The sequence below is a fragment of the Aquarana catesbeiana genome, linkage group LG12, assembly GCF_042186555.1.
Source record: "Aquarana catesbeiana isolate 2022-GZ linkage group LG12, ASM4218655v1, whole genome shotgun sequence".
NCBI lineage: Eukaryota > Metazoa > Chordata > Amphibia > Anura > Ranidae > Aquarana > Aquarana catesbeiana.
In genome coordinates, this window is record NC_133335.1 from 92970728 (window position 1) to 92996277 (window position 25550).

At 43.6% G+C, this 25550-nt stretch overlaps 1 protein-coding gene across 2 annotated transcripts in view; it reads right to left on the reverse strand.

Annotated features, from left to right (window-relative positions):
- Positions 1-25550, reverse strand: part of CFAP97D1 (CFAP97 domain containing 1) — a 353382-nt gene that overhangs the window by 204429 nt on the left and 123403 nt on the right. For both annotated transcript variants that reach the window (XM_073608218.1, XM_073608217.1), the window contains exon 2: positions 6077-6147. In XM_073608218.1, coding sequence (XP_073464319.1) covers positions 6077-6147 — 71 coding nt within the window. The remainder of the gene's footprint in view (positions 1-6076; positions 6148-25550) is intronic.

Consider the following 25550-nt stretch of genomic DNA (forward strand, 5'->3'; position numbering starts at 1 on the left):
AGGAGAGAGGGGCCAATCTCTATCTCACAACAATGGGTCTGAAGGTAGAAACACTGTGGAGCCTTTCAGTAAAAAAACTATGCTGATTACCTAAGGGTGACAATTTCTAAAGTTAAAACCTGAAAAAGCTAGATCCGGGCGTAACGCATGTTTTAATCCCTTCAGGGAAATGTTGTCCACTAGGATTCACAATGCCAAATCTCTGCACAGGATGTTGTCTGATTTTCTGCAATGGGGATGCTATTAAAAGCCATTAGGCCAAACACAGGAGTCAATGCTCTGTGATGAGTCAGGTGTGTTTGGGCAATACTGAGAATTCAGATCCCTATCTGAATGAGGGATAGTGAAAAAACTAGGGAAAAAGGGGTTACATTTTATCTGACTGGATATCTGTCACCTAATCATAAATATTCTGTATGCTTTGTGCCTTGCCAAGGAATTGAGATTTCAGCAGTGATTTAATTTAAAGAAAAAAAGCGTGACAATCTATGAAAATTGTAAGAGCCCTATATTCCTTTCGGTATTCTAGGCAGCTACATAATGAGATATATAATATAGATGCCATACAAAAGATCCCTGGGGACAACTAAAGATAAAAAAACAACATTCTGAGATAAACCATCACAACTCTAAGATAGCAACTTAAAATTTTTATCTCGCACCTTTGGCATCTCATCTCAGAAATGACTGACATTTCGTTTGAGTGCCTTGAATTTTTATCTTGGAATTCCATAAAAGAGACTTATTATAAAGTGGTGAAATGAAACATTTTCAACTTATTCATTCATGCTTATCATTTTCTCACTGTTTGCTTATTTGTAGACAGCTATTCATTTTTCTATGGATTTTTCTACTATTTCTTATCAATATTATTATGGTGAAATTCATTTTCCACTTGAATTTGTGGCTATTAGGGATGAGTCGAACACCCCCCGGTTCGGTTCGCAGCAGAACATGCGAACAGGCAAAAAAATTGTTTGAACACGCGAACACCGTTAAAGTCTATGGGACATGAACTTGAATAATCAAAAGTGCTCATTTTAAAGGCTTATATGCAAGTTATTGTCATAAAAAGTGTTTGGGGACCTGGGTCCTGCCCCAGGGGACATGTATCAATGCAAAAAAAAAGTTTTAAAAACGGACTTTTTTTGGGAGCAGTGATTTTAATAATGCTTAAAGTGAAACAATAAAAGTGAAATATTCCTTTACATTTCATACCTGGGGGGTGACTATAGTATGCCTGTAAAGTGTCACATGTTTCCCGTGTTTAGAACAGTCCCTGCACAAAATAAAATTTCTAAAGGAAAAAAGTTATTCAAAACTATTCGCGGGTATAATGAATTGTCGGTCCCGGCAATACAGATAAAAGAGGTCATTGAAAAAAATGGCATGGGATCCCCCCAGTCCATTACCAGTCCCTTTGGGTCTGGTATGAATATTAAGGGGTACCCCGAACCAAATTTAAAAAAAAAAAATTGAGTGGGGGTCCCCCCAAATTCCATACCAGGCCCTTCAGGTCTGGTATGGATATTAAGGGGAACCCCAGTGCCAAAATTTAAAAAAAAATGGCGTGGGGGTCCCCCTCAAAATCCATACCAGACCCTTCAGGTCTGGTATGGATTTTAAGGGGAACCCCACACCAAAATTTTAAAAAATGACGTGGGGTCCCCCCAAAAATCCATACCAGACCCTTATCCGAGCACGCAACCTGGCAGGCCGCAGGAAAAGAGGGGGGTATGAGAGAGCGCTGGTATGAGAGAGCGCCCCCCCTCCTGAACCGTACCAGGCCACATGCCCTCAACATGGGAAGGGTGCTTTGGAGTAGCCCCCCGAGCACCTTGTCCCAATGTTGATGGGGACAAGGGCCTCATCCTCACAACCCTTGCCCGGTGGTTGTGGGGGTTTGCGGGCTGGGGGCTTATCGGAATTTGGAAGCCCCCTTTAACAAGGGGACCCCCAGATCCTGTCCTCCCCCCCTGTGTGAAAAGAGTTGCCATCAAGAACAATGGCTTAAAGCAATCCCACGTGGCCAATTCCTTAGGCTACGCCGCAACTGTAGCAAAACATCCGATTTTTTAGTCCAATCACAGTTGCTCAAGAAAAGATTTCTTGAAAAGGGTTATGGACTAGACCATTTGGATGAGGAGATTAATGCCGTCTTGGCTGTGGATAGAACGGCCACATTGACGGAGCGTCCCAAAAATACCTCAGACTCTATTTTTAAGTGGGCTTTCACCACCACGCATTCTATACAGTCTAAACAGGTCAAAAACATCCTTAAGAAACATTGGAAGGTGCTTTTGAATGATAGACTATTGGGTCCCGTTCTTCCCGAACGAGCACCAGTGATTTTTAGAGGTGCACGATCCATTCAGGGGCAGATTGCCCCTAATGTTATCGATCCACCCAAAAAGATATCCTTCTTCCAAGACTGCAAGGGTTTTTACCCTTGCCGTAAGTGCAACGTATGCCACCACAATAGTGCAGGCAGACAAAAGCTACTATCCTTTACATCCACAGTAACGTCTCGTGTATATCACATGAAGGAGTTTGCCACATGTGCATCTCAATATATTGTTTATTTGATAACATGTCCTTGTCATAAACAATATGTCGGACGTACCATCAGGACCTTCTCCATTCGTGTCAATGAGCATATCACCGGCATTAAAGGGGGAAAGAGCAAACATACGGTACCAAGACACTATTTGCAACATCATAATAGAGACCCTTCAGGCACCCTCTTCCAGGTCATAGACAGATTTGTCCCACACTGGAGGGGTGAATCGCGATTACGTGGCGTATCACGCCTCGAAACCTACTGGATCTACGAGTTGAGGTCCTTCTTTCCGTTTGGGATGAACGTCGAGTGGGACCTCAACTCGTTTATCAATACATCCTAGTAGTCATGTATTTTTCATGTACGATTTTTCCATTTCTGCTTGTTCATTTTTTATGTCCCTTTTAGGTATGGGTGTTCCATTTGCCCCCCCCCCCCCCCCCCTCCCCTTTTTTTTTTTTTTTTGCTGATTCATTATTGCGCTATTAGTGTCTTTTTTCATTCATTTCTTTTCCTTACAATACCAATTTGTTCCATGTTTTTATTTTCTAATTTTCCAATCTTATATTGGGAAATTACATTTATTATTTATTCAATTTAATATATTGATTATTTGTAATAGATTACCTAACGGCCATGTTAATATTTTTATAATTTTTTCTTTCATTGCTATGTATATTTTGTATGTACTGGTATAGATCTATTTGGGACATCTTGTGTCCGATTTAGGTAATGCTGCTTAGTATTGTTCAGTAATGTTTATTTTCTGTTTTGGTTTATCACCACTTGCTAGCACTATTTCACTTTAGTGCTGCCATCTAGTGTTTGCCATTATTATTGTTGATTTTCACATTGATGTTTTTAGCCATGTGACAGCACCAGATCCGATCATGTGATCGGGACTTGAGCTGAGGAGATTCGGTTTCCGTGACTACCCTCTCCCATCCTGTGCACCTTTTGGTGGTTGTTGATTGGGTCAGGGAGCCGGGACACCGCCCCTTCACACCACATCACATGACCAGGAAGTGATTCATTACCAGGAAGTGATGTCCACTATTGTTTGACCAGGAAGTGATGCATTACCAGGAAGTGATGTCTACTATTGTTTGCCATGCGGTGGGGAGGTCTCCAGGCATCAGTCTCATTATTAGACTGCGCTATTGGGTCCTACACTCACCGGCTGTTTTATTCATGATTCTGATTGGTCTAGCGATCAACAGGATCCAGTTCCTGATTACTTGACCTTTGTAGCTCCACTGTGATTGGCTATAGGGGTTATCTTATTGGATTAGATATTTATATATAGGAGCAGCGTGAAGGGAGAAGCTCATGCCCCTGTTGAAGACCCCCTTGGTCGAAACGTGTCGGGCGATCTCCCCTTCCTTACGCTGCTTAGATTTTATTTTAATTGTGATCACTTTTATCCATTTTTTGTATGGTATTTTTAGAAATAAAAATCCCTGGTTTACCTGCACTATGCAGAAGCTTTTTATTTTTTATTTGCATATTATCCCGATGCAAGAAACTGCCTTCCAGTAGCCCTACTTCCATCACGGGGTCTGGATCAAATCTGTCCCCGGCTTCTCCTTGGAACACATCCTTGAGGTCTATTGGCTGATATCCAGTTGGCGGCCCTTCCTGATGTTTCTTCACCCCACCAGAGAAGTCAAGAAGGGAGACAGAGGTTCCACCGTTCCGGATATCGTTTTCCAGCCTAGGTTTGGCTCCATGCACCATTGACTCCATGTCATATGACAGTGGAGTCCACGTCATCTGGTAAGAGTACCCATCTTATCTTACTTCCTGATGTTTTCATTCTGATGCCCCATATCGAGATGTTGGTTTACAGCTACGGAAGTTCTGTACCCCGTTGTTGACTCAGTCACAGATCCACACCGTGCACCATTGACTTTATTTTCTAGTTTCACATAATTTTTTGGTCCATACCAGTTCCTCTTAATAATTTGAGTTTGGAATCATCCATTTACCATATGTGGACACTTTATACTGTGTTTGTTCATTTCATTTCACTTATGGTTTTTGCACATATGCTTTACTGTTCAGTACAGCATCTCTTACTTAATTGTTTCACTACACCCTAACTTCCTATTACTTCTTAGCGCTGCATTTTTTTCCCATTTACCAGTTATTGTTTGTCACAATGTATGCAGCTGCTGGCTCACATATATTTTATTTTTGCTATTAGAGCGCAGTGTTTTCTTATTCTCTTAAACATCTGATTATACTACACTATGGCCAGTTTTTTGTGTTGTTTTTCTCCTGTATCCATTGAGGGAACTACATTTTGAAAACGGACGGTGCAGATTGGTTTTCACCCCAAAGGCCCTGGCTGTGTTTAATGCCATCCGCTCATTGTCACTGATGTGCTGGTAAGGGCAATCATAGCTCATATTTTTCGGACCGTTACCCATATTAAGTTGAACGTTCTGCTATTTTGAAGATTGATCCCATTTCAAGAAATATCTGGACTTTTTCTTTTTCCTTTGTGTCTAAATATTGAATATTTATATATATATATATATTTTTTTGTTGTTCATATAATATTTGTGTGTGGCAGTAAAAACCCCCACCTTACCAACTGTATACTAACTTTTACTTAGCGCGGTTTATTTATTTTTCTATATCTAATTAGTGTTGTCGCACTGTTTACTGCTGCTTAATTTTATATATTAGTCCTAGCGTGGAATTTTTATTATATACTATAGACACCGCCCAGGTATGAAATTTAAAGGAATATTTCACTTTTATTGTTTCACTTTAAGCATTATTAAAATCACTGCTCCCGAAAAAAAGTCTGTTTTTAAAACCTTTTTTTGCATTGATAAATTTCCCCTGGAGCAGGACCCAGGTCCCCAAAAACTTTTTATGACAATACCATGCATATAAGCCTTTAAAATTAGCACTTTTGATTTCTCCCATAGACTTTTAAAGGGTGTTCCGAGCTTTCGAATATGCCGCAAACACCCCAAATTGTTCTCTATTTGGCTAACAGGCGAACACCCGATGTTCGAGTCGAACTTACGTTCGACTCGAACATCAGGCTCATCCCCAGTGGCTATTAGTGAACAAGTACAGCCGATGCCAGTCCATATGTCCTTCAACACCAAGTGGGTGTTATTATTTTCTTACTAAATGCAAATTTTACTTTAAAAACAAATGAATACTTGATATGCACATGCTAGTTCCAGGTCAGAGAGTCAATAATTATTTATATACAGTATAATGAATAAAGCAAGTATAAGAAATGTGGGCCTGCAGCTTGTAGTTTCAAGAACAAGTCAACCTTGGTAACTCCTATTTTTCTATCCCAGCAGGTTCCTTTGAATGTTGATAGCATGGGCCATAGGAATTGCCCAGAATCATTATCAGAAATCTGTCAAAACTTCTGAGAATAAAAACAAACAAAATCAGAACTGTAACATTTCTCTATATTCTTCTTTTTTAGTTTTCAACCAGTTGGCTTTTCTTTAGTGAACCATTTAACACATTACTTACCTGCGTTTTTTTTGTTTGAACTTGATGGTGTAAGTATATCCATGGAGGCTTATTGTCAACTTCAGCTCTGGCTATAAAAGAAATTACATTTGGTTTTGAAATCTGACATTTAGCAAAGCAATCTGAGAAAGTCCAAAAGCATTATAACTTTTCTATTAAAATATGCAGGATGTAAACCTTACTTAATCTTCCTTCCCTGTGTCATTTTTAAGAACAAATCTTTTATGAGTGACTAAAGCTATACTAGTAAAACATTGAAAAACACTCTAAAATGAAAATTTGGTTAAAATAGTGAACAATAGTATATGTATTGGATAACATAACATTATTGAATGTCTCGAGTTCATGCTCTCAGCTAAGGCTTAAAACAGCTAATTACATTGCAGGGGGTGTGCTATTATTAATTTCAAGGTTAGTCATGTGAGAAAAAAATACATGCGTTCATTAACCACTTGCTGCCAAATCACGTACCTAGTACATCATTTGGTTTCAAGTGGTTGTACCGAGGTGCTGCCTGCAGCTGCAGGCATCACCCCAGATACAATTTTTTTTAGAGCCGACGATTGGCTCTCTTGTTATAGCAATCAGACTGACTAACTTGCCACTTGATTGCTATTACAAGTAAAAATAAATTAAATAAATTAATAATAAAAAATAAAAATAAAAAATGAAAGTGTCCCTGTCCCTGCATGCTAGCATACAAAGGCGAAATGCGCAAGTGAAGCATCATGGCAGTTGTAGACTAAACAGAGGCAAAGATGGCAGCTTCCTTGGCTGAAAACGATAGGAGGGTTTACTTACACTTTAAGTTTAACCAAAAGAAAAAAATAGCCTTAGGGTCCTTTCACATGGGCATTCGGTTTTTTAGTTCAGTTCAGTCACTTTTTGTCACAGTTTTGTAAAAAAACAGATCAAAAACGGATACACATGTAAATTTTTATATCTGTTTTCATGATCGCTGACATAGGTTTTTCATCCGTTTTTTACAAAACAAAAATGACTGAACTGAACTTCAAACAAACACTGTATATAGCTGGTTGCTAAGGAGGGGCGGGGAAGCCGGCCATCATGTCCCCAACAACAGATAAGTCATCAGCTGTCAGGTCCCCCCAGGTCCATACCAGGCCCTTTGGGTCTAGTATGGATTTGAAGGGGAACCCACCCATGCCAACATTTTTTTTTAAAAATGGTGTGGGGTCCCCTCCAAAATCCATACCAGACCCTTATCCAAGCATGCGGCCCGGCAGATCAGGAAAGGGAGGGAACGAGCGAGCGCTCATACCAGGCCGCATGCCCTCAACATGGGGGATGGGTGCTTTTGGGGGGCTCCGCCCATGTTGATGGGGACAAGGGCCTCTTCCCAACAACCCTGGCTGGTGATTGTCGGGGTCTGCGAGTGGGGGGCTTGTTGGAATCTGGAAGCCCCCTTTAAGAACGGGGCCCCCAGAACTCCCCCCTCTATGTGAATGGGTATCGTACCCTACCCATTCACACAAAAAAGCGGTGAAATGTAAAAATAAACAAGAGCCGGTTTTTGACAAGCCCTTTAATAGAATAATAGCTGTCTTCTCCCAGTGCCGTCTTCTCCCAGTGCCGTCTTCTCCCAGTGCCGTCTTCTCCCAGTGCCGTCTTCTCCCGCTGCCGTCTTCTCCCGCTGCCGTCTTCTCCCGCTGCCGTCTTCTCCCGCTGCCGTCTTCTCCCGCTGCCGTCTTCTCCCGCTGCCGTCTTCTCCCGCTGCCGTCTTCTCCCGCTGCCGTCTTCTCCCGCTGCCGTCTTCTCCCGCTGCCGTCTTCTCCCGCTGCCGTCTTCTCCCGCTGCCGTCTTCTCCCGCTGCTGTCTTGTCCCACTGCTGTCTTGTCCCGCTGCTGTCTTCTCCTGCTGCTGTCTTCTTCCTAGCCGGCGGTAACCCGCTTAGAAAAAAAAAAAACGCTCTTCTTCTGTGGCTGTCTTCATCTGTTGTGTTGTCGCCCACTGTCTGGCATCTCTCTGGGTGATGTCATTGGATGGCCACGCCCCATAGCTATCTAAGAGATGCCAGACAGTGGGTGATAACACAACAGAGGAAGAAAGCCACAGAAAAAGTGGGCTTTCTTTTTTTTTTTTTTAGCGGGTAACCGGCGGCGAGGAAAAAGACGGCAGTGGGAGAAGAGGGCACTGGGGGAAGAGGGCACTGGGGGAAGAGGGCACTGGGGGAAGAGGGCACTGGGGGAAGAGGGCACTGGGGGAAGAGGGCACTGGGGGAAGAGGGCACTGGGAGAAGACGACACCGGGAGCTATTATTTTCATAAAGGACTTGTCAAGAACCATCTCTTGTTTTTTTACATTTCACCCCTTTTTTGGGTGAATGGGTAGGGTACGATACCCATTCACATAGAGGGGGGGAGTTCTGGGGATCTGTCAGGGCTGGGCTCAGCCCTTCCTTCTCTGAGCTGGCCGCTCAGCTGTCGGCTAATTGCCAACTCCTATCTCTCCACAGTTACTCAGTTGTTGATGATATCCTGCCCATCAGTCCTGCCTACTTAAGCCGTCCAGCCCAGAGGATCTCTGCCTTCGCCTTAGTCAACATCATAGAGATTATATCCTGCATTCCTGTTAAAAGACTTGCTTGGCTGACATCCCTTCTGGCTCCACATCCTGCTTGCTGTTTTACTACGCTCATCTCTGGCTCCCTGGCGTTTGGCTTGTCTGACTATCTGTTACGGTTCCTGAACTCTGGCTATGTTTTGACTACGTTTGTTCTATTTACTTTTATTATTAAACAAGTGTGATTTAACTGTACTTCTGTCTCAGTCTGATTTCATGGTTTCTGACAGGGCCCACCTTCTAAAAGGGGGCTTCCAGATTCCAATAAGCCCCCCACTCGTAGACCCCCAACAATCACCGGCCAGGGTTGTTGGGAAGAGGCCCAACGGATGGAGGAAAACGGACATACGGAACGCCCATGTGAAAGGACCCTTAACCTGCAGTTGATCCACAGACAGAAACCTTTTTATAGTGAGGTTTAATTTGGGATTAATTGCACATTAATAGCACATCGCCCACCAACCACAAGTATAAACAAGACCTTTCAGGCTAAATGTCTTTAACATGGGGAGTACCCATGTTGAGGAAGACAAGGGCCTTTTCCCCACGAACCGGGGCAGTGGTTGTGGGGGTCTGCAAGACGGGGCTTATCAGAATCTGGAAGCCTCCTTTAATAAGGGGGCCCCCAGATACCGCCTCCATTCCTCTATGTGAATGAGTATGGGGTACATAGTACAAAGACAGAAGGAGAGCAGCGCCATCTAAGTGCAGCATTATTAAGACATTTTATTCCATAAAAGACAATTGGTAACTCACAAGATGTATGATATGTCAGTGCATGTGGGATTAATAATGTGGTTCATCCGCTCGTGGGGAAGACGATCTCACTGGTTAAGAGGCAGCTGATGGGTCCAGGGACGTCGGTGGTTCTCAGAGCTTCCAGACACATAGGATGGCTCACAGACAGTGGGGTACGTCACTTCCAGTTGGAGAGAGAGCGGGGAGGAGCACGCATTCGAAACATGCATGCTCCTTCATCAGGCTATCTGACCACTCTCTCTCCAACCGGAAGTGACGTACACCGCTGTCTGTGAGCCGTCCTGAGTGTCTGGAAGCGCTGGGAACCACAGGCGTCCCTGGACCCATCAGCTGCCTCTTCACCAGTGAGAAGGTCGTCTTCCCCACGAGCGGATGAACCACATTATTAATCTCACATGCACTGACATCTCATACATCTTGTGAGTTACCCATTGTCTTTTATGGAATAAAATGTCTTAATAAGGCTGCACTTTGATGCTCTTCTCTCCTTCTGTCTTTGCCTTCCACAGAGTTACTTCTAGCCTGTCACAGGCTGGCAGACATCCACAGTCAGCTTATCTAAGAACACTTCAACTGTCCTTGTGCCACAAATTTCCCCCTCCACATTAACTTGATGTGAAAGAGAGTTCTAATTACCCACTCTCTCTTTATTCAGCTGATTGAGCGCACATGATCAAATTTACTTCCTCTTGAGGTACATGGTACCCCTACTCATTCACAAAAAAAAAAGAAGTATATCCTAGAAATATAGACACCCAAATAAGTCCTTTTTTTAAAAAAAAGTAAAACTCCCTCAAAAAATGACCCTGATTGTAGATCCGCTGTCAATCACAATGCTCGCTGCCCATGGAGTTGCCACAAAATAAAAATAAATGGCCCGGCATACATGACTGTTCTTGGCAGTACTCTTAGCCAAATGACAGCTAACTGTCATCAGCTACAGAATATAAGGGAAGGAGCAGAGATCGTAGCTTCATTAGGAACCAGTGACAGTGGGACGCTGTTGTATATAGAAGAGGTAGATATACCGTTTCTAAATATTATTTTTGGCTCCAGCTGAACAGAAGCCTAATTGGGCAAAATGTTCATCTAAACATTCATGCAGCTAAAGTTCCATCCAAACCTAGGTTTAAAGACTTTGGGCTCCATTTACAAAGCGGTATGTTTCCCCTTAAAAAACGCTTTAAAATACCGCTCAGCGTTTTTCAAAAAGTTTTTGGGCAATCACAAAAAAAGCTACTAAAATACCACATGTGTTATTTTATGAAGTCTTGCGGTATTTTAGTAGTGAAAACATGCAGTAATCTAACAGCTGGCAGTAGCCAGCCTATGCATTAATAAGAGTTGTTAAGGAACCGGCAGCCGCCCGCATCCTTAACAACAAGTAAACAACATGGGTGTAAAGGAGCAGGCGGCCGTCGCGTCCATAATAACCGATGAGTCATCAGCTGTCAGCAGGATTCCCCGCTGACAGCTAAATGTAAAAAAAAAAAATTACTGGTAATTACAAAATGTGAAAAAATAGGCATGGGGTCCCCCCCAAAATCCATATCAGGCCTGAACCATACCAGGCCACATGCCCTCAACATGGAGGGGACAAGGGCCTCTTCTCCACAACCCTGGCCAGTGGTTGTGGGGGCTGGGGGCTTATCAGAATCTGAAAGCCCCCTTTTACAAAGGGGCCACCAGATCCCGCCCCCCCATGTGAATGAGTAGGAGTTTATAGAACCCCTACTCACTCAAGAGAAAAAAAAGTGTAGAGTAAAAAAAGACAGACATTTTTTGACAATTCTTTTATTTAACCACTTGCAACACTGTACCCAAACTCAATTTTTATAATTTTCTTCCCACAAATAGAGCTTTATTTTGATGGTATTTGATCACCTCTGCGTTTTTTATTTTTTGTGCTATAAACAAAAAAAGAGCGACAATTTTGAAAAAAACAAACTGATGGGCACTGATAGGCGGCACTGACGTCACTGATAGGCGGCACTGATAGGTGGCACTGATGGGCACAGATAGGTGGCACTGGATAGGCAACGCTGATAGGCATAAATGAGTGGCATCTGAAGGGCACTGACAGGCATAACTGATGGGGCACTGATTGGCACTTTTATGGGCACTGATTGGCACTGTTGTGGGCACTGATTGCCATTTTTATGGGCACTGACAGGAGTTTTTTCTGGGGCACAGGCTGGCAGGTGATGGCCACTTATTGGCAGCTGATGTGCACATCTGATGGGGGCTGAACTGATAATCAATGTGCTAATTATCAGGGCAGACCCCCCTCTGACATGGAGAGCCGCCGATCGGTTCTCCCTGTCAGCGTGAACTGAGGAAAGACGTTTACTGGCACTTTCTGGTTCACGAGATGATCAGCTGTGATTGGTCACAGCTGATCACATGGTAAGAAGCCTCTGTCAGAAGCTCCATACCACAATCTGAGTTGCGGTGTGTCAGACTGACACACAGCACCTCCGATTGCCACGATGCGTGCCCCCCACGGGCGCGCGCCGGCTTGCTATCCTGATCACATCATATGACATCGGATCAGGATAACTTAAACACTTTGTCACCATCATATTGCTATATGGCGGGTGGCAAGTGTTTAAAAAATAAAAAAAAGTCCCTCGGTGTAGATCCATTGTCAATCACGGCTCCCGCTGCCACCGCCGCCCCGAAAAGAAAAGGTCAGCTTGTGCCAAAGGCTCTCGCATCTGACAGCTCTGCCGTCTGACAGTTCTTAAATAACTAAAGGACGGAGTCACCCGTGGACGTCACCGGGTGACCCTGAGTGATATCATCGGCCCACACATATAATATATATATATATATATATATATATATATATATATATATATATATATATATATATATATATATATATATATATATATATATATATATATATATATATATATATCCACAATAGTAGTTATGCAGCACCTCAAGTGATTTATTAGATTTCTTGCAAAATTCACAAAATTCACATGCGCTATATACAACACTTTCGATTCATGGTCCTTTCGCAAGTAAGGCATGCATGAAACTATATATATATATAAACACACACTCAATATATTTATGTTTCTAGTTTTTTACACTGCTTACATTTTTGTATTCCACTTTTTTTCACGGGGAGTCTGAATATGTTTAGTGCAGCTGTGCAGCAACAGAGCTCTTGTTGGCTGCAATCATTACTGACAGGGAATTCTGTGACATCAGGTGCTTCAAATCTGACGTGGATGTGTAGGGTGCATTAGTGCCTGGGTTAAAAAAATTAGGACTGGACCAGTAGAGGAATTGAAACAAGAATGGTACCTTTGGGGTGGAGACAGCTTTCCCAGCAAGTTACTTACTGTACTTGCTCCCCGAGTAAGAACAGACATTAATTGTGAACAATGGAGTACTTTCTGAGCCACCACCTAGGTTGTACCATACTAACAATTGAAATAACAAAGATGTTAGAACAATAACAATATAACATATAATGTGCCTCAATAATAAACAAAGTATTCTAATTTTTAAATCCTAAACATATTCCTTCTGCATCCAAATGTGGGCAGAGAGGCATTGTACCTTAAAGTGGATGTAAACCCTCACATATACCCAGTGAGGTGAAGTGAACAGCCCCAGATGATACACAGAGATGAAACAAATATCCCTATATAAGTTTTACATGGATATCTGCTCTTTCCCTTTCTACACTCTTTGGAAAGTGCAGATCCTGTTAGAAATCTTTCTTCCTCTTTCATCAGTGGGTGGGGAGTCTGGACTTACACTATGTGACAGCTGATTGGAGGAAAAGGACACCCCCCCACCCCTCCACATAGGCAGAGGAACAAAGGAACATGCAGTCCTGCAGTCTGAATAGACCAGCTCCCTGCTAATCTCCCTCCCTGACACAAAATATCTGCTACTGTTTTCTCATGTGTCAGAGAACTTGTCAGAAGTGACTCATGCTGATAACAGAGGAATGAAGCACCAGAGAGAAACAACACTTATGCCCCGTACACACGGTCGGATTTTCCGATGGACATTGTCCGATCGGAGCGTGTTGTCGGAAATTCCGACCGTGTGTGGGCTCCATCGGACATTTTCCGTCGGATTTTCCGACATACAAAGTTGGACAGCAGGAGATAAAATTTTCCGACAACAAAATCCGATCGTGTCAATTCCGACCGCGTGTGGCCTGTTCCGACGCACAAAGTGCCACGCATGCTCAGAAGAAATTCTGACAGGGGACAGCTCGTTCTGGTAAACTTAGCGTTCGCAATGGATACAGCACTTTCGTCACGCTGCAATGTTCAAAATGGTTTAATACAGCGCACTCTCTTCTTCTTTATAATGTGACAAGAATGAAGTAGTTTTGATGCTCATATTCACACACACTTCTCACAAACTTCTTTCGTTACTATTTATCGGGATTCCCTCAATATATTTTGATTTCTCACATCTGACAACATATTTTTTTTTTTTTTTTTTTACTTTAATGTAGAATCTTTTTTTGTGTTTCTCTTTTTTAATTTTTTTTTTTTGGTGATTTTGATTTGTACTCCCGAAAATGTTTGTGTGTTTTTTGTGACAAGTTCCCACAACACCATTGATATGTTGTTCTATTTAATCTGTAGGAGATTGTTTGGTGTTGTTGTCCCTTGTTAATTTAACATTGTACTTTAGAAATGTACCTGAATCGTCACCAACAAACTGTCCTTTTTGGATGAAAACACACACAGGAGAGTAGAATTTACCTAAAAAATTTTATTAAGGGGTCACAACTAAACAAAGAGGGAGGCAACGCTGGAGAAACTGCAGAAGTGGGTGAAGCCTTGGACCCCCAGGGCAGACATCAATTATTTAAAAGCAAAATTGGTGGCCTGAGGAGTCCATATCTAAGGGAGGGCAGTGTGGTCCAGAAGTCCCAGAGATCCGGAAAGCAGCAGATGACATCTGTGTCCCCAGGCTGTGGTCATACGAGAGACTGCATCTTCTGTCAGACCAGACTGAACCCAGGGTCATCACTCTTTGGTCTTCCTTCCACGCTTCCTTACAGGCTTTGGCTGTGGTGGTGGAGTTGTGGCAGCAGGAGGAGGAGGAGGAGGAGGATCGTCGATCTCAATGACATCCGTCTTGTGTGTCAGTTCCCCACTCTCCCCCTTACGTAGGACTTTATAAATCAGGTCCTCAGAGATCTTGCGTTGGCCCTCCTGCATGCCCAGCAATTTGGTGGCAGCCATGCAGGCAAAGGCCTCTTCAGGACTGGGGAAGGCTCTGAGAGACTCCTGGATCAGCCTGTATGCTGAATCCTGCACAGGACTGGGAGTGGCCTTCCTGGCTCGTTTATGTGGCAGGCGGAGGAGAGGAACCTGAGACTCAGTCAGGCTGCGACTTGTCCCAGGCTTCTCTTGGCTGCCACTTAGCCCCGCCTCCTCCTGGCTGCCACTAATCCCCGCCTCCTCCTGGCTGATACTAATAATCCCCGCCTCCTCCTGACTGCTACATTCCACAACCTCCTCCTGGCTGAGGTCTTCCTGTGTATGAAAAAGGGACATAGTTTTAGTTTTTTTTACATCAATCACACACAATTTTCAACTCCTGACTGCTTAAAATTCAATGTTAACAAATATAACAGACTATCCTTCTGAGCCCAGCATTTTGCATTCTTGTCCCAATTTTGGGTGCCCACTACTGTCTATTGATATGTAAAACACTTTTTTTAATCAGCAATTAATGATCAATAATAACATCTAGTAAACATCATTTATTTAATGCCCAGAAATCTGTAGAAGAATGCTATACCTGACTCCAGGTGGGCTCCTCCACTTCTTCCTGGCTGGAAGGCCCAGGTTGGACATCGGAAGCCTCAGCTGGGATGGAAGGAAGCGTGGAAGGAAGAGTAGAGAGGGATTCCCTGACTTCAGTGTGGTCTGACAGAAATCGCAGTCTCTCATAGTACCACAGCCTGGGGACATAAACATCATCTGCTGCAGCTCCGGATCTCTGGGAATCTGTGACCTTCTTGCGCTCCCTAAGATATGTGCTCCTCAGGCCACCAATTTTAGCTTTTAAATAAGGGATGGTTGCTGTGGGGACCACCGGCTTCACCAACTCCAGCAGTTTCTCCAGCGCTGCCTGCCTCTTTTGTTTATGGTTATAGTGGGGGTGTCTCACCTGCCACAGACAGGGCAGCTCCCTGTACTTGTCAATAAACAGGGGCAGGAAATTGTGGTCGTTGAACCCATCCATTTTCTCTGCAAGACACAACACAAGACAAACCCTAATGTCAGGCCAAACTCCCCTAATCTTGTTACAATATAGGCTTCCATTTTGAAGCAGTATAGGCCCAAGTTTAGATCCTACTTTCGTTAGCACGATCGGCGTCTCCGATGCTCCTTCCTCCGCTCACAGATCGTATGTAAGACGCGCGCGTTACGATTTATACACACTGCGCATGCGTATAACTCCGCCCGCCCCTGACGTTCTTTCTATTCTATTCCCCGCCCCTTTTCGTTCGGCGCAGTGGAGGAAGAGCACATGGCGGATAGACAGCAGGATCGTGCTAAGTACAGCAACGAGGAGGAGGGGGAGGAAAGGCCGGAGCCTGAAACGTCCCAATCCAGAAGGAGATTAAAGGACTCAAATATGTCCTTTGGGGAGATGTTGGAGATGGTGGACATCCTGAAGAAGGCCGACTATGATGGAAAGTATGGGCCTTACCCCAACCCCAATGTCCGAAAGGCCAAGATCATGGCGAAAGTGGTCAGGAGTCTGCACCGGAATTTTGGGGTACGACGATCGAAAGATCAGCTCAGGAAGCGGTGGTCGGACCTGAAATTACGAGAACATGAGCAGTACAGAAAGATCCGGAGAGTGCTGCAAAAAAGTAAGTAGTTGTGCTGTGTTCCTATTCTTTTTGTGTTTATTACGTTCGTGCTGCTCCATGTGCTTTTAGGAACTGTTGTACAGTTTAAAATGGCAACTTTCATGTTCATGGGCACATTATTCGTTCGGATCACACATTTTTATTTCGGACTATAAAATACCATTGTTTAGGCCATATGCATTTGGCCACCATTTTGAGGCCCTATACTTGTCTTCAAAGAACTGGGTTGTGTAGATGGCTTTGTTACTAGAGTGAAATGCAAACTAGATTCTGTGTAAGGAGAGGACACTGAGCAGCTGTTTTCACATCTGGACACTGGAGCACTAGTGTGGGACACAAGAACACCATTTTTATTAGGGGGGCCACACAGGTGCTCCAGTGTATACTATAGGGGGGGGGGCTACATCTGTGAAGCTTGTACCAAACAGGTAAAGTATTGCAGGTTGACAAAGGACACTAAAAAAGCTACATCTTGGAACTCGGCTAAAATAGACAATTGTACCCCACTTCCAAGCAATGTTTCCTATTTCTAGTTCTGCCATCAAATATCTGTGTGCTAATTATACCATTTTTGTTTTACATAGGGGGGAAAAGACTTGGAGGACACCCCTCATCCGAGGTGACCACAGACCCCCCACCTCTGGAAGAAGGGGAAATCCACCCAACACAAGATGAGCAGGAGGAAGAAGACGTGGTGGAACTAGTCACCACAACAGGTGAGTGTCTGCGACCACAGGCTCAGATAAGAGATGGATGGCGGCATTGTTTTTAGACCTAATTTATTTTGGGTTTCCTCTCTTTTTAGGTGATCGTGAGGTTGTGGATGAAGATCCTTTCACATCAGAAAGTGCCCAGATCGTGATCGGGGAGATCATGGGGTGTAATTTACAATTGGAAAACATCAAGCAAAACATTAATGATGTTATTCCAAAATATAAAAACATAATTGATGTTTTGGGGCGAGTTTAAAACCCCTCCAAATCACTTTCTTCTTTTGTCTGCTACAATGTGCGAAATGTTTTTGTGATTTTTCCCAAAGCCAAATTTGGAGGATGCACACAATGTGTCAACATGTGCTATCTGCCATCACGGGAGATCAATGGACGCGATTTGGGGGTGCAACCCCTTCCTCAATTATTAAGTAGCGGTGAGGAAGGGCTTTCTCCCCAAAACACGTCCCTTAATCCCCCGTGATGGCAGATAGCACATGTTGACATTGTGAAATTTGTGTGCATCTTCCAAATTTGGCTTTTCCAGGGGTGATTTCCCCCCATCTGAACGCAATATCAAACACAGTTCCTAAATACTCATGTCTGATATTGCCTTCCAGTTCTACCAAATGTGAACTTTGTAAGATCAAGATTTGTGTCTTTCCTGTTGGTTTTACACAGGCCTGTTTTCTATAAAATGCACATTTTGATTTTGGATAATGACACCACAAAAATTGGTATACAACAAACATGTTGGTTTGTCAGAAAAACCTTTGGTAAATGCACATGTGATTGTGCAGGTATTAAAAAGATTGTTCATCAAGAATGTGTGGATTATTGTCTCAACACTACATTGTCTCAACACTACAACACTTTTGGGGTGATGTAATTGTTGTTTTATGAGAAAATGGGGGTTATTTCCTAAGGGCAAATCCTCTTTGCACTACAAGTGCAGTTTCAGTGCAGTTGCAAGTGCACTTGTAGTGAAAAGTGTCTTTGCATTTAGTAAATAACAGCCAACAGTGTTTGTATAAGGTTACACAATCACGATATTTTCTGGACTCCACACATTTCTGTCAGGGTCAGCTCAAACAAACACAAGCAGTAAATGTCCACAAAGAAGAGCCTGGGGGGAGATGCCTGTCGAGAACTTGAGGTCCTGCAGGCTTCTCCCTGTGGCCAAATACCGCAAGGTAGCGACCAACCTCTGCTCCGGAGTGATGTCTTGCCTCATGCAGGTATCCTGCCTGCTGATATAGGGGGTCAGCGAAGCCAACAAACGGTGAAATACGGGGTCCGTCATCCGGAGAAAGTTCCTGAAATCATCAGGATTATTCTCACGGATCTCACGGAGCAAAGGCATATGAGAGAACTGGTCACGCTGAAGCAATCAATTCTTGGTCCATGAACTCCTCCCCACCCTGTTCATGGACTGGACTTGTGTCAAGGTCAGGACCCCAACACCAAGCCCCCGCACAGCACGAACTCTACGAGGAGTACGCATACGAAACATGGCTAGAAAACGGTCGGCTGCTCAGAACGAAGTAACAGAACGCACTGAAGAACAGCAAGGCCTGTGAAGAGCGACCTGAAAACCAGTAACGAACGAACAAGAATACAATGACTACCTAAAGTCACGCTGAACTTTATGCACGCACTGAAGAGCAGATACAAACCCACAAGCACAAACTGAACGGCAGAAAACGATCTGAAAGCCACGAGTCTGAAAAAGCGCAAATCGTCTCTCACCAAACTTTTACTAACACGAGATTAGCAAAAGGAGCCCAAAGGGTGCCACGCTTGGTTCTGAACCGGCCTTTTCTAGTCTCGTCGTACATGGTGTACGTCACCGCGTTCTTGGCAATCGGAAATTCCGTCAACTTTGTGCGACCGTGTGTAGGCAAAACAAGTTTGAGCCAACATCCGTCGGAAAAAATCCTAGGATTTTGTTGTCGGAATGTCCGAACAAAGTCCGACCGTGTGTACGGGGCATTAGAGCTTTGGAGACATATAAGTAAATAATACAGATAGATGTGCTTAGGTCACATTTCATGAATAGGGTTTACAACCACTTTAACAAAGCTGTTAACTTTTTTTTTTGAACAGCATAAGAATTATAAAAAAAAAACCCATAACCAGCACTTTAAAAAAAAAAGTAGATAACATTTAAATAGATATCACCTTCAATTGAAGGTTAGAGTGCAGAAATGAGTGAAAGAATTAATCCTTGCTTAGTGGTCAGCCCAGTTCTCACAGATTTAAAGTGTTACTAAACCCAGGAGACTGCATTCACTATATCTGGTCTTCCACAGTACACAGAACATGGAAATGCAATTATTTTAGTAAATATAAACAGCTAAATACTTTTTATCTTCAACAGTATATAGCAGTCTTGTGACATCTATCAATGTCCAGCCATGTACTGGTTAAAACTTGTAAGAGGTGTTTTCATTCTCCTCTGCCTGTCCTATGAGGCTGCATTAATCCTGGCCCTCCATCTGGACAGTGCTGATTGGCCCTGTGCTGATCACACGCACCCTCCCAAAACAAAAAAACCTCTCTAGCAACATCAAACTGAGCATGTGCAGAGTGGCCCCCGAGGCTCTGTACTATCAGGAGTTGGTTTGGGGACTGTGGAAGAAGAGGAGGATCAGAGAAGACAAGATCAAACAGCCTTTTTACACAATGCAGAGGGTTAAACCTCCAGAGGTGGTTCTGGCAAGTTCAGTAGAAAAAAAAAGTTTAAAAAGGGCCTAGATTATTTCCTAAACGTATAGAATATAACTGGGTACTAACATTATAGGTAAAGTTGATCCAGGGAAAATCCAATTGTCTCTCGGGGGATCATAAAGGAATTTTTTCCTCTGCTGTAGCAAATTGGATCATGCTTTGCTGGGCCTTCCTCTGGATCAACTGTGGGTGAAGGATTGTGTATATTTGATTGTTTTTTTTTTTTTCTTGGTTGAACTTGATGGACTTGTGTCTTTTTTCAACCCGACTAACTATGTAACTATGTAACCCCTTAGGTTCCCCAGTGAGTATAACAAGCATGCTTTAATGCATATACAGACTGATTTTACTGTTGTGGGTTTAGTAACACTTTAAGTATCAAGTAGAGGGAGGTCTTGCGGGTGAAGATGTTTCATCACAGAAGTAGGGTTGTCAAACAGCTTGTGTCTCAATTACAAAAAACTCTGGTTATAACATAGGTAAGCAGTTTAGCTGGGTATAACAAAGCAAAGCAAATTCCGCTTAGATAATAGTTTGCTAAGTAGAACAAATGCCTTCCTTTTTTGGGTGACTGTAGCTGAAAAGTTCAGAAAGATTAGAATCTTTTCTCCAGCAATCCTATTTGTCTTTGGCCCTAAGTTAGGTGGTAAGTATGGCTTCTTTATCAGCAAAGTGGAAAGATTCTACTATGAGTTTGTTTTTTGTGCCGTTCGTTCCATACCCAAGTCATAGGCTTGTTTGATTTTACCTCTACAGCAAGTCTGGAGGTCAAGAACTATCATGAAATTACCTGTAATCCTTTACCTATTCTTTATTTTGTTCAGGATACCAATGAATCTTAAGAATATTGAGTTAAAGTTAGACCTTCTGTTTCCAATTTTGAGGCCCTTTAGTTTGGTTTCCATGCAGGTGAAGAGAAGAGATTAGAAGCTGATTCGGTAACTCGTTGTTCAAGCTCAATGATCCTTTTTGTATTGGAAGAGATTGTCTTAAGGGCAGTTTGAATAGATTTTTGGAGGGTATCAATTTGTCATAGTAGGTATGAGAATTTACTTTACTGTGGCTTTTACACTGGTTGAAGAGGTTGGTAAAGAGTCATCTGCAAAAGTGTTGTTGCCTTATGATTTTATGTGAAATCTCCATTAATAGCTGTAAAATATTGTAATTATGAATATATTTCATTTAGCTTGTATCTATGGAGGGCGTGTAACATAGCTTCACAGAAGTGTCTGTAAAGGCCCGTACACACGATCGGACTCTTTGACAACAAACATGCAAATTAGCTGTTTTGGAGCAACATCCGTCCCTGTGTACGCTCCATCGGACAAACTTTTTCTGTTTCCATCAGACTTTTGTTGGCTGTGTGAACGCACAAGCTTTCCGGCAACAAAAGTCCGATGGAGCAAAGTCCTGGCTTCGGGGTCTTTTTCCGACTCCGGGGGTCTTCTTACGACTTCGGGGGTCTTCTTCCGGAAGAAGACGATCCAGAAGTCCGGGCCACTGCTAGCAAAAGAGCGGCAGAAGATAGCGGAGGTGCCGGTAGAAGATCCGGACACCGAGAGAAGACGCCAGAGAGACCCCCGAAGTTGGAAGAAGACCCTCGGAGTCGGAAAAAGACCCCGAAGTCGGAAGAAGACCCCAGGAGTCAGAAGAAGACCCCCAGAGCTTCCTAATAAATTACGTTAAAAACCTGTGTACTGTGTTTGTTTTTTTATTGACACTTTTTTCCCTAGGTGAATGTGTAGGGGTACGATGTACCCCATACTCATTCACAAAGGGTGGGGGGCCAGGATCTGGGGGACCCCTTATTAAAGGGGGCTCCCGGATTCCGATAAGCCCCTCGCGCGCAGACCCCGACAACCAACGGCCAGGGTTGTCGGGAAGAGGCCCTTGTCCTCACCAACATGGGGACAAGGTGCTTTAGGGTGGGGGGGCCGCAGGGCGCCCCCTCCCCCAAAGCACCCACTCCCCCATGTTGAGGGCATGCGGCCTGGTATGATTCAGGGGGGGGCACTCGCTCGTCCCCACCCCCTTTCCTGACCGGCCGGGCTGCGTGCTTGGATAAATTTTGGTATGGATTCTGGGGGGACCCCCATGCCGTTTTTTTGGTGTAGGGGTTCCCCTTAAAATCCATACCAGATCTAAGGGCCTGGTATGCCCCTGGAGGGGAACCCATTCCGGTTTTTTATTTTTTAAATTTGGCGTGGAGTTCCCCTTCAAGATTCATACCAAATACAGAGCCTGGCATTGGCGGGGATCCAACTCGGATCCCCGCACCAGTGTGAACCCGGCTCGCAAGGTCTCAATATTACAGATAAAAGTGGCGAGATTGACACAATATCAGACAATACAGAAGTTGACCAAAGGGTGGTGGTAAAGAGCTGAAAAACCTGATTTAGTGAAGGTTGGCTGGAAACGTCCTGCCGTCTGTATGCAATACAAACTAATGGCCAACGCCCTGTACAGAAAGTTTGTACAAAGTCCTATTGTGTGTATGGGGCTTTAGACAGACAATTCGGTGCCTAAGCTTGTGTATCTAAACAATGGGACCCAAACCACATTGTTCTACACATACTCACTTCAAAGGATCCCATGTTTGCTTATGCAATGAGGGGCTGTGGCCAGTCCGTCATGAATACTTAATTTCCCTGAAAATGTAATCTCCTCACAAGGTTAAGTTTCCTGCTCAAAATAGTCTGGGAATTGGAGATGTAGCCAGTCCTTACCCAGGATTAGAGAGCCCCACCAATCAGAGCCATGCCATGCCAACCAATGAGGCATCAGCCTGTAATGATATACACAGACTAGATGGGAGGGAAACACACATTCTCTGGTAGAGCGGTCACACGAATGGAATCTTTGTGGGTCATAGCCTGGTAACTATTGGAACTAAATATGTTTATCTTATGTGTTTTCTGTCCTACTGTTTGTAGATTAATGTTTTAAGGAATATACTCTATATTCCTTCATGTAATCCATGATTTTTACCCCTTTCCTGTACAATTAGATAGATTGTTGTGTATTAGTCTAGGCCTACTTTACTATATACCAATACATTTTTGTTATTGTGTTTAAAGCTTTCACTCATGGTCAAAGAACTCTCATTTAACCCAAATCATATCTGAGAGATATTAAATCTCAAATATAGTAAACGGGTAACAGTGTCTTCCTTTGAATCTACTACAGCGCTAAAAGGAAGTAAGGCTGGTGGAGAAGAGAGTTACCCAGACTCCACCCCGGGAGGGGTCCAAGATTTGACAATGTTACACTGTTTTATATACGGCTGTCATGAATCAGCAGCAGGGATAGCCAAATCTGTGTAGCTACACTTAGGAGACTGAGACCAGACTAGGTATGCTTTAGGTGAGATTTATTCACTCTGAAACATAACCCATTAAAACACCCGCAAACAGAAAGCACGGCAAACATAAAGATATATGTGAACCATATGCCAAAGACAAAAAATCCAACTAGCCACCTAACAGAGTAAAAGAAAGGCCGACTAACAAACTGACTATATACAATATATACACAAAATGGGGAACGCAGATCAACCGGGTAATGTGGAGATGCAGGGAACGGATTGAAAGGGGGAACCAGGAATGGGATCAGGAACAGGAGGAGCAGATAAGAGGCAGTAGGGCATAGGATGTAGGGCAGGAGCAAGATCAGGGTCAGGATCAGAATAATTGGCACAAAGTTTGGCAGCAGAGAAAAGCACTTAGGCCCCTTTCACACATGCTGTCCGTTTGTCCGTTTTTCATCCATCTGTTGACGGATAAAAAAACGGACATCAATGCATCTCTATGGAAAAATGGATGTAAATGGATGCTCATCCATTTACATCAGTTTACATTCGCATCCATCGTCATACGTTTTTTGAAACTGATCAAAGCTCTATTTTTCTTCCATTAAAAAAAAGTATCGGACGAAAAACTGATGTAAACTGACAAATCGTTAGTTTTTCATCCATTTTTGCATTGGTAGTGGATGTAAAAACAACTGATGAAAAACTGATGAGCATTGATGAAAAACAGATGAAAAACTGATGAGCATTGCTGAAATACAGATGAATGCTTCATCCGTTTTGACGTGACTGAACTGATGAAATGAACGGTTCGCATGTGTGAAAGGGACCTAAGGCAAGAGGCACTAGTGGGGGAGGACCTAAATACTCTCCCAGCAGCCAGCATTGGGTGGTAAATGATTACTGGGATATGCTGGCTCTTGGAGACATACGCTGGTACCACCTTTTGCTCTGGAAAGCACAGTGCTTGCCACCAGCAGGTGAGCCAGGTCCTGAGAATTGCAGAGGAATGTTGTTTGCAGCTATACAGTATCTCACAGAAGTGAGTACACCCCTCACATTTTTGTAAAAATTTTATTATATCTTTTCATGTGACAACACTGAAGAAATGACACTGCTACAATGTAAAGTAGTGAGTGTACAGCTCGTATAACAGTGTAAATTTGCGGTCCCATCAAAATAACTCAACACACAGCCAATGATGTCTAAACCACTGGCAACAAAAGTGAGTACACCCCTAAGTGAAAATGTCCAAATTGGGCCCAAAGTGTCAATATTTTGTGTGGCCACCATTATTTTCCAGCACTGCCTTAATCCTCTTGGGCATGGAGTTCACCAGAGCTTCACAAGTTGCCACTGGAGTCCTCTTCCACTCCTCCATGATGGCATTACTGAGCTGGTGGATGTTAGAGACCTTGCGCTCCTCCATCTTCCATTTGAGGGTACCCCACAGATGCTTAATAGGGTTTAGGTCTGGAGACATGCTTGGCCAGTCCATCACCTTTACCCTCAGCTTCTTTATCAAGGCAGTGGTCGTCTTGGAGCTGTGTTTGGGGTAATTATCATGTTGGAATAGTGCCCTGTGGCCCAGTCTCCGAAGGGCGGGATCATGCTCTACTTCAGTATGTCACAGTACATGTTGGCATTCATGGTTCCCTCAATGAACTGTAGCTCCCCAGTGCCAGCAGCACTCATGCAGCCCCAGACCATGACACTCCCACCACCATTCTTCACTGTAGGCAAGACACACTTGTCTTTGCACTCCTAACCTGGTTGCTGCCACACACGCTTGACACCATCTGAACCAAATAAGTTCATCTTGGTCTCATCAGGACATGGTTCCAATAATCCATGTCCTTAGTCTGCTAGTCTTCAGCAAGCTGTTTGCAGGCTTTCTTGTGCATCATCTTTATAAGAGGCTTCCTTCTGGGACGACAGCCATGCAGAACAATTTGATGCAATGTGCAGCGTATGGTCTGAGCACTGACAGGCTGACCACCCACCCCTTCAACCTCTGCAGCAATGCTGGCAGCACTCATACGTCTATTTCCCAAAGACAACCTCTGAATATGACGCTGAGCACGTGCACTCAACTTCCCTGGTCGACCATGGCGAGATCTTGTTCTGAGTGGGACCTGTCCTGTTAAACCGCTGTATGGTCTTGACCACCGTGCTGCAGCTCAGTTTCAGGGTTTTGGCATAGACCATCTTTATGTACAGCAACAATTTTTTTTTTCAGATCTTCAGAGAGTTCTTTGCCATGAGGTACTATGTTGAACTTCCAGTGACCAGTATGAGAGAGTAAGAGCGATAACACCACATTTAACACACCTGCTCCCCATTCACACCTGTGACCTTGTAACTCTGACAAGTCACATGACACCGGGGAGGGAAAATGGCTAATTGGTCCCAATTTAAACATTTTCACTTAGGGGTGTACTTACTTTTGTTGCCAGCGGTTTAGACATTAATGGCTGTGTGTTGAGTTATTTTGAGGGGACA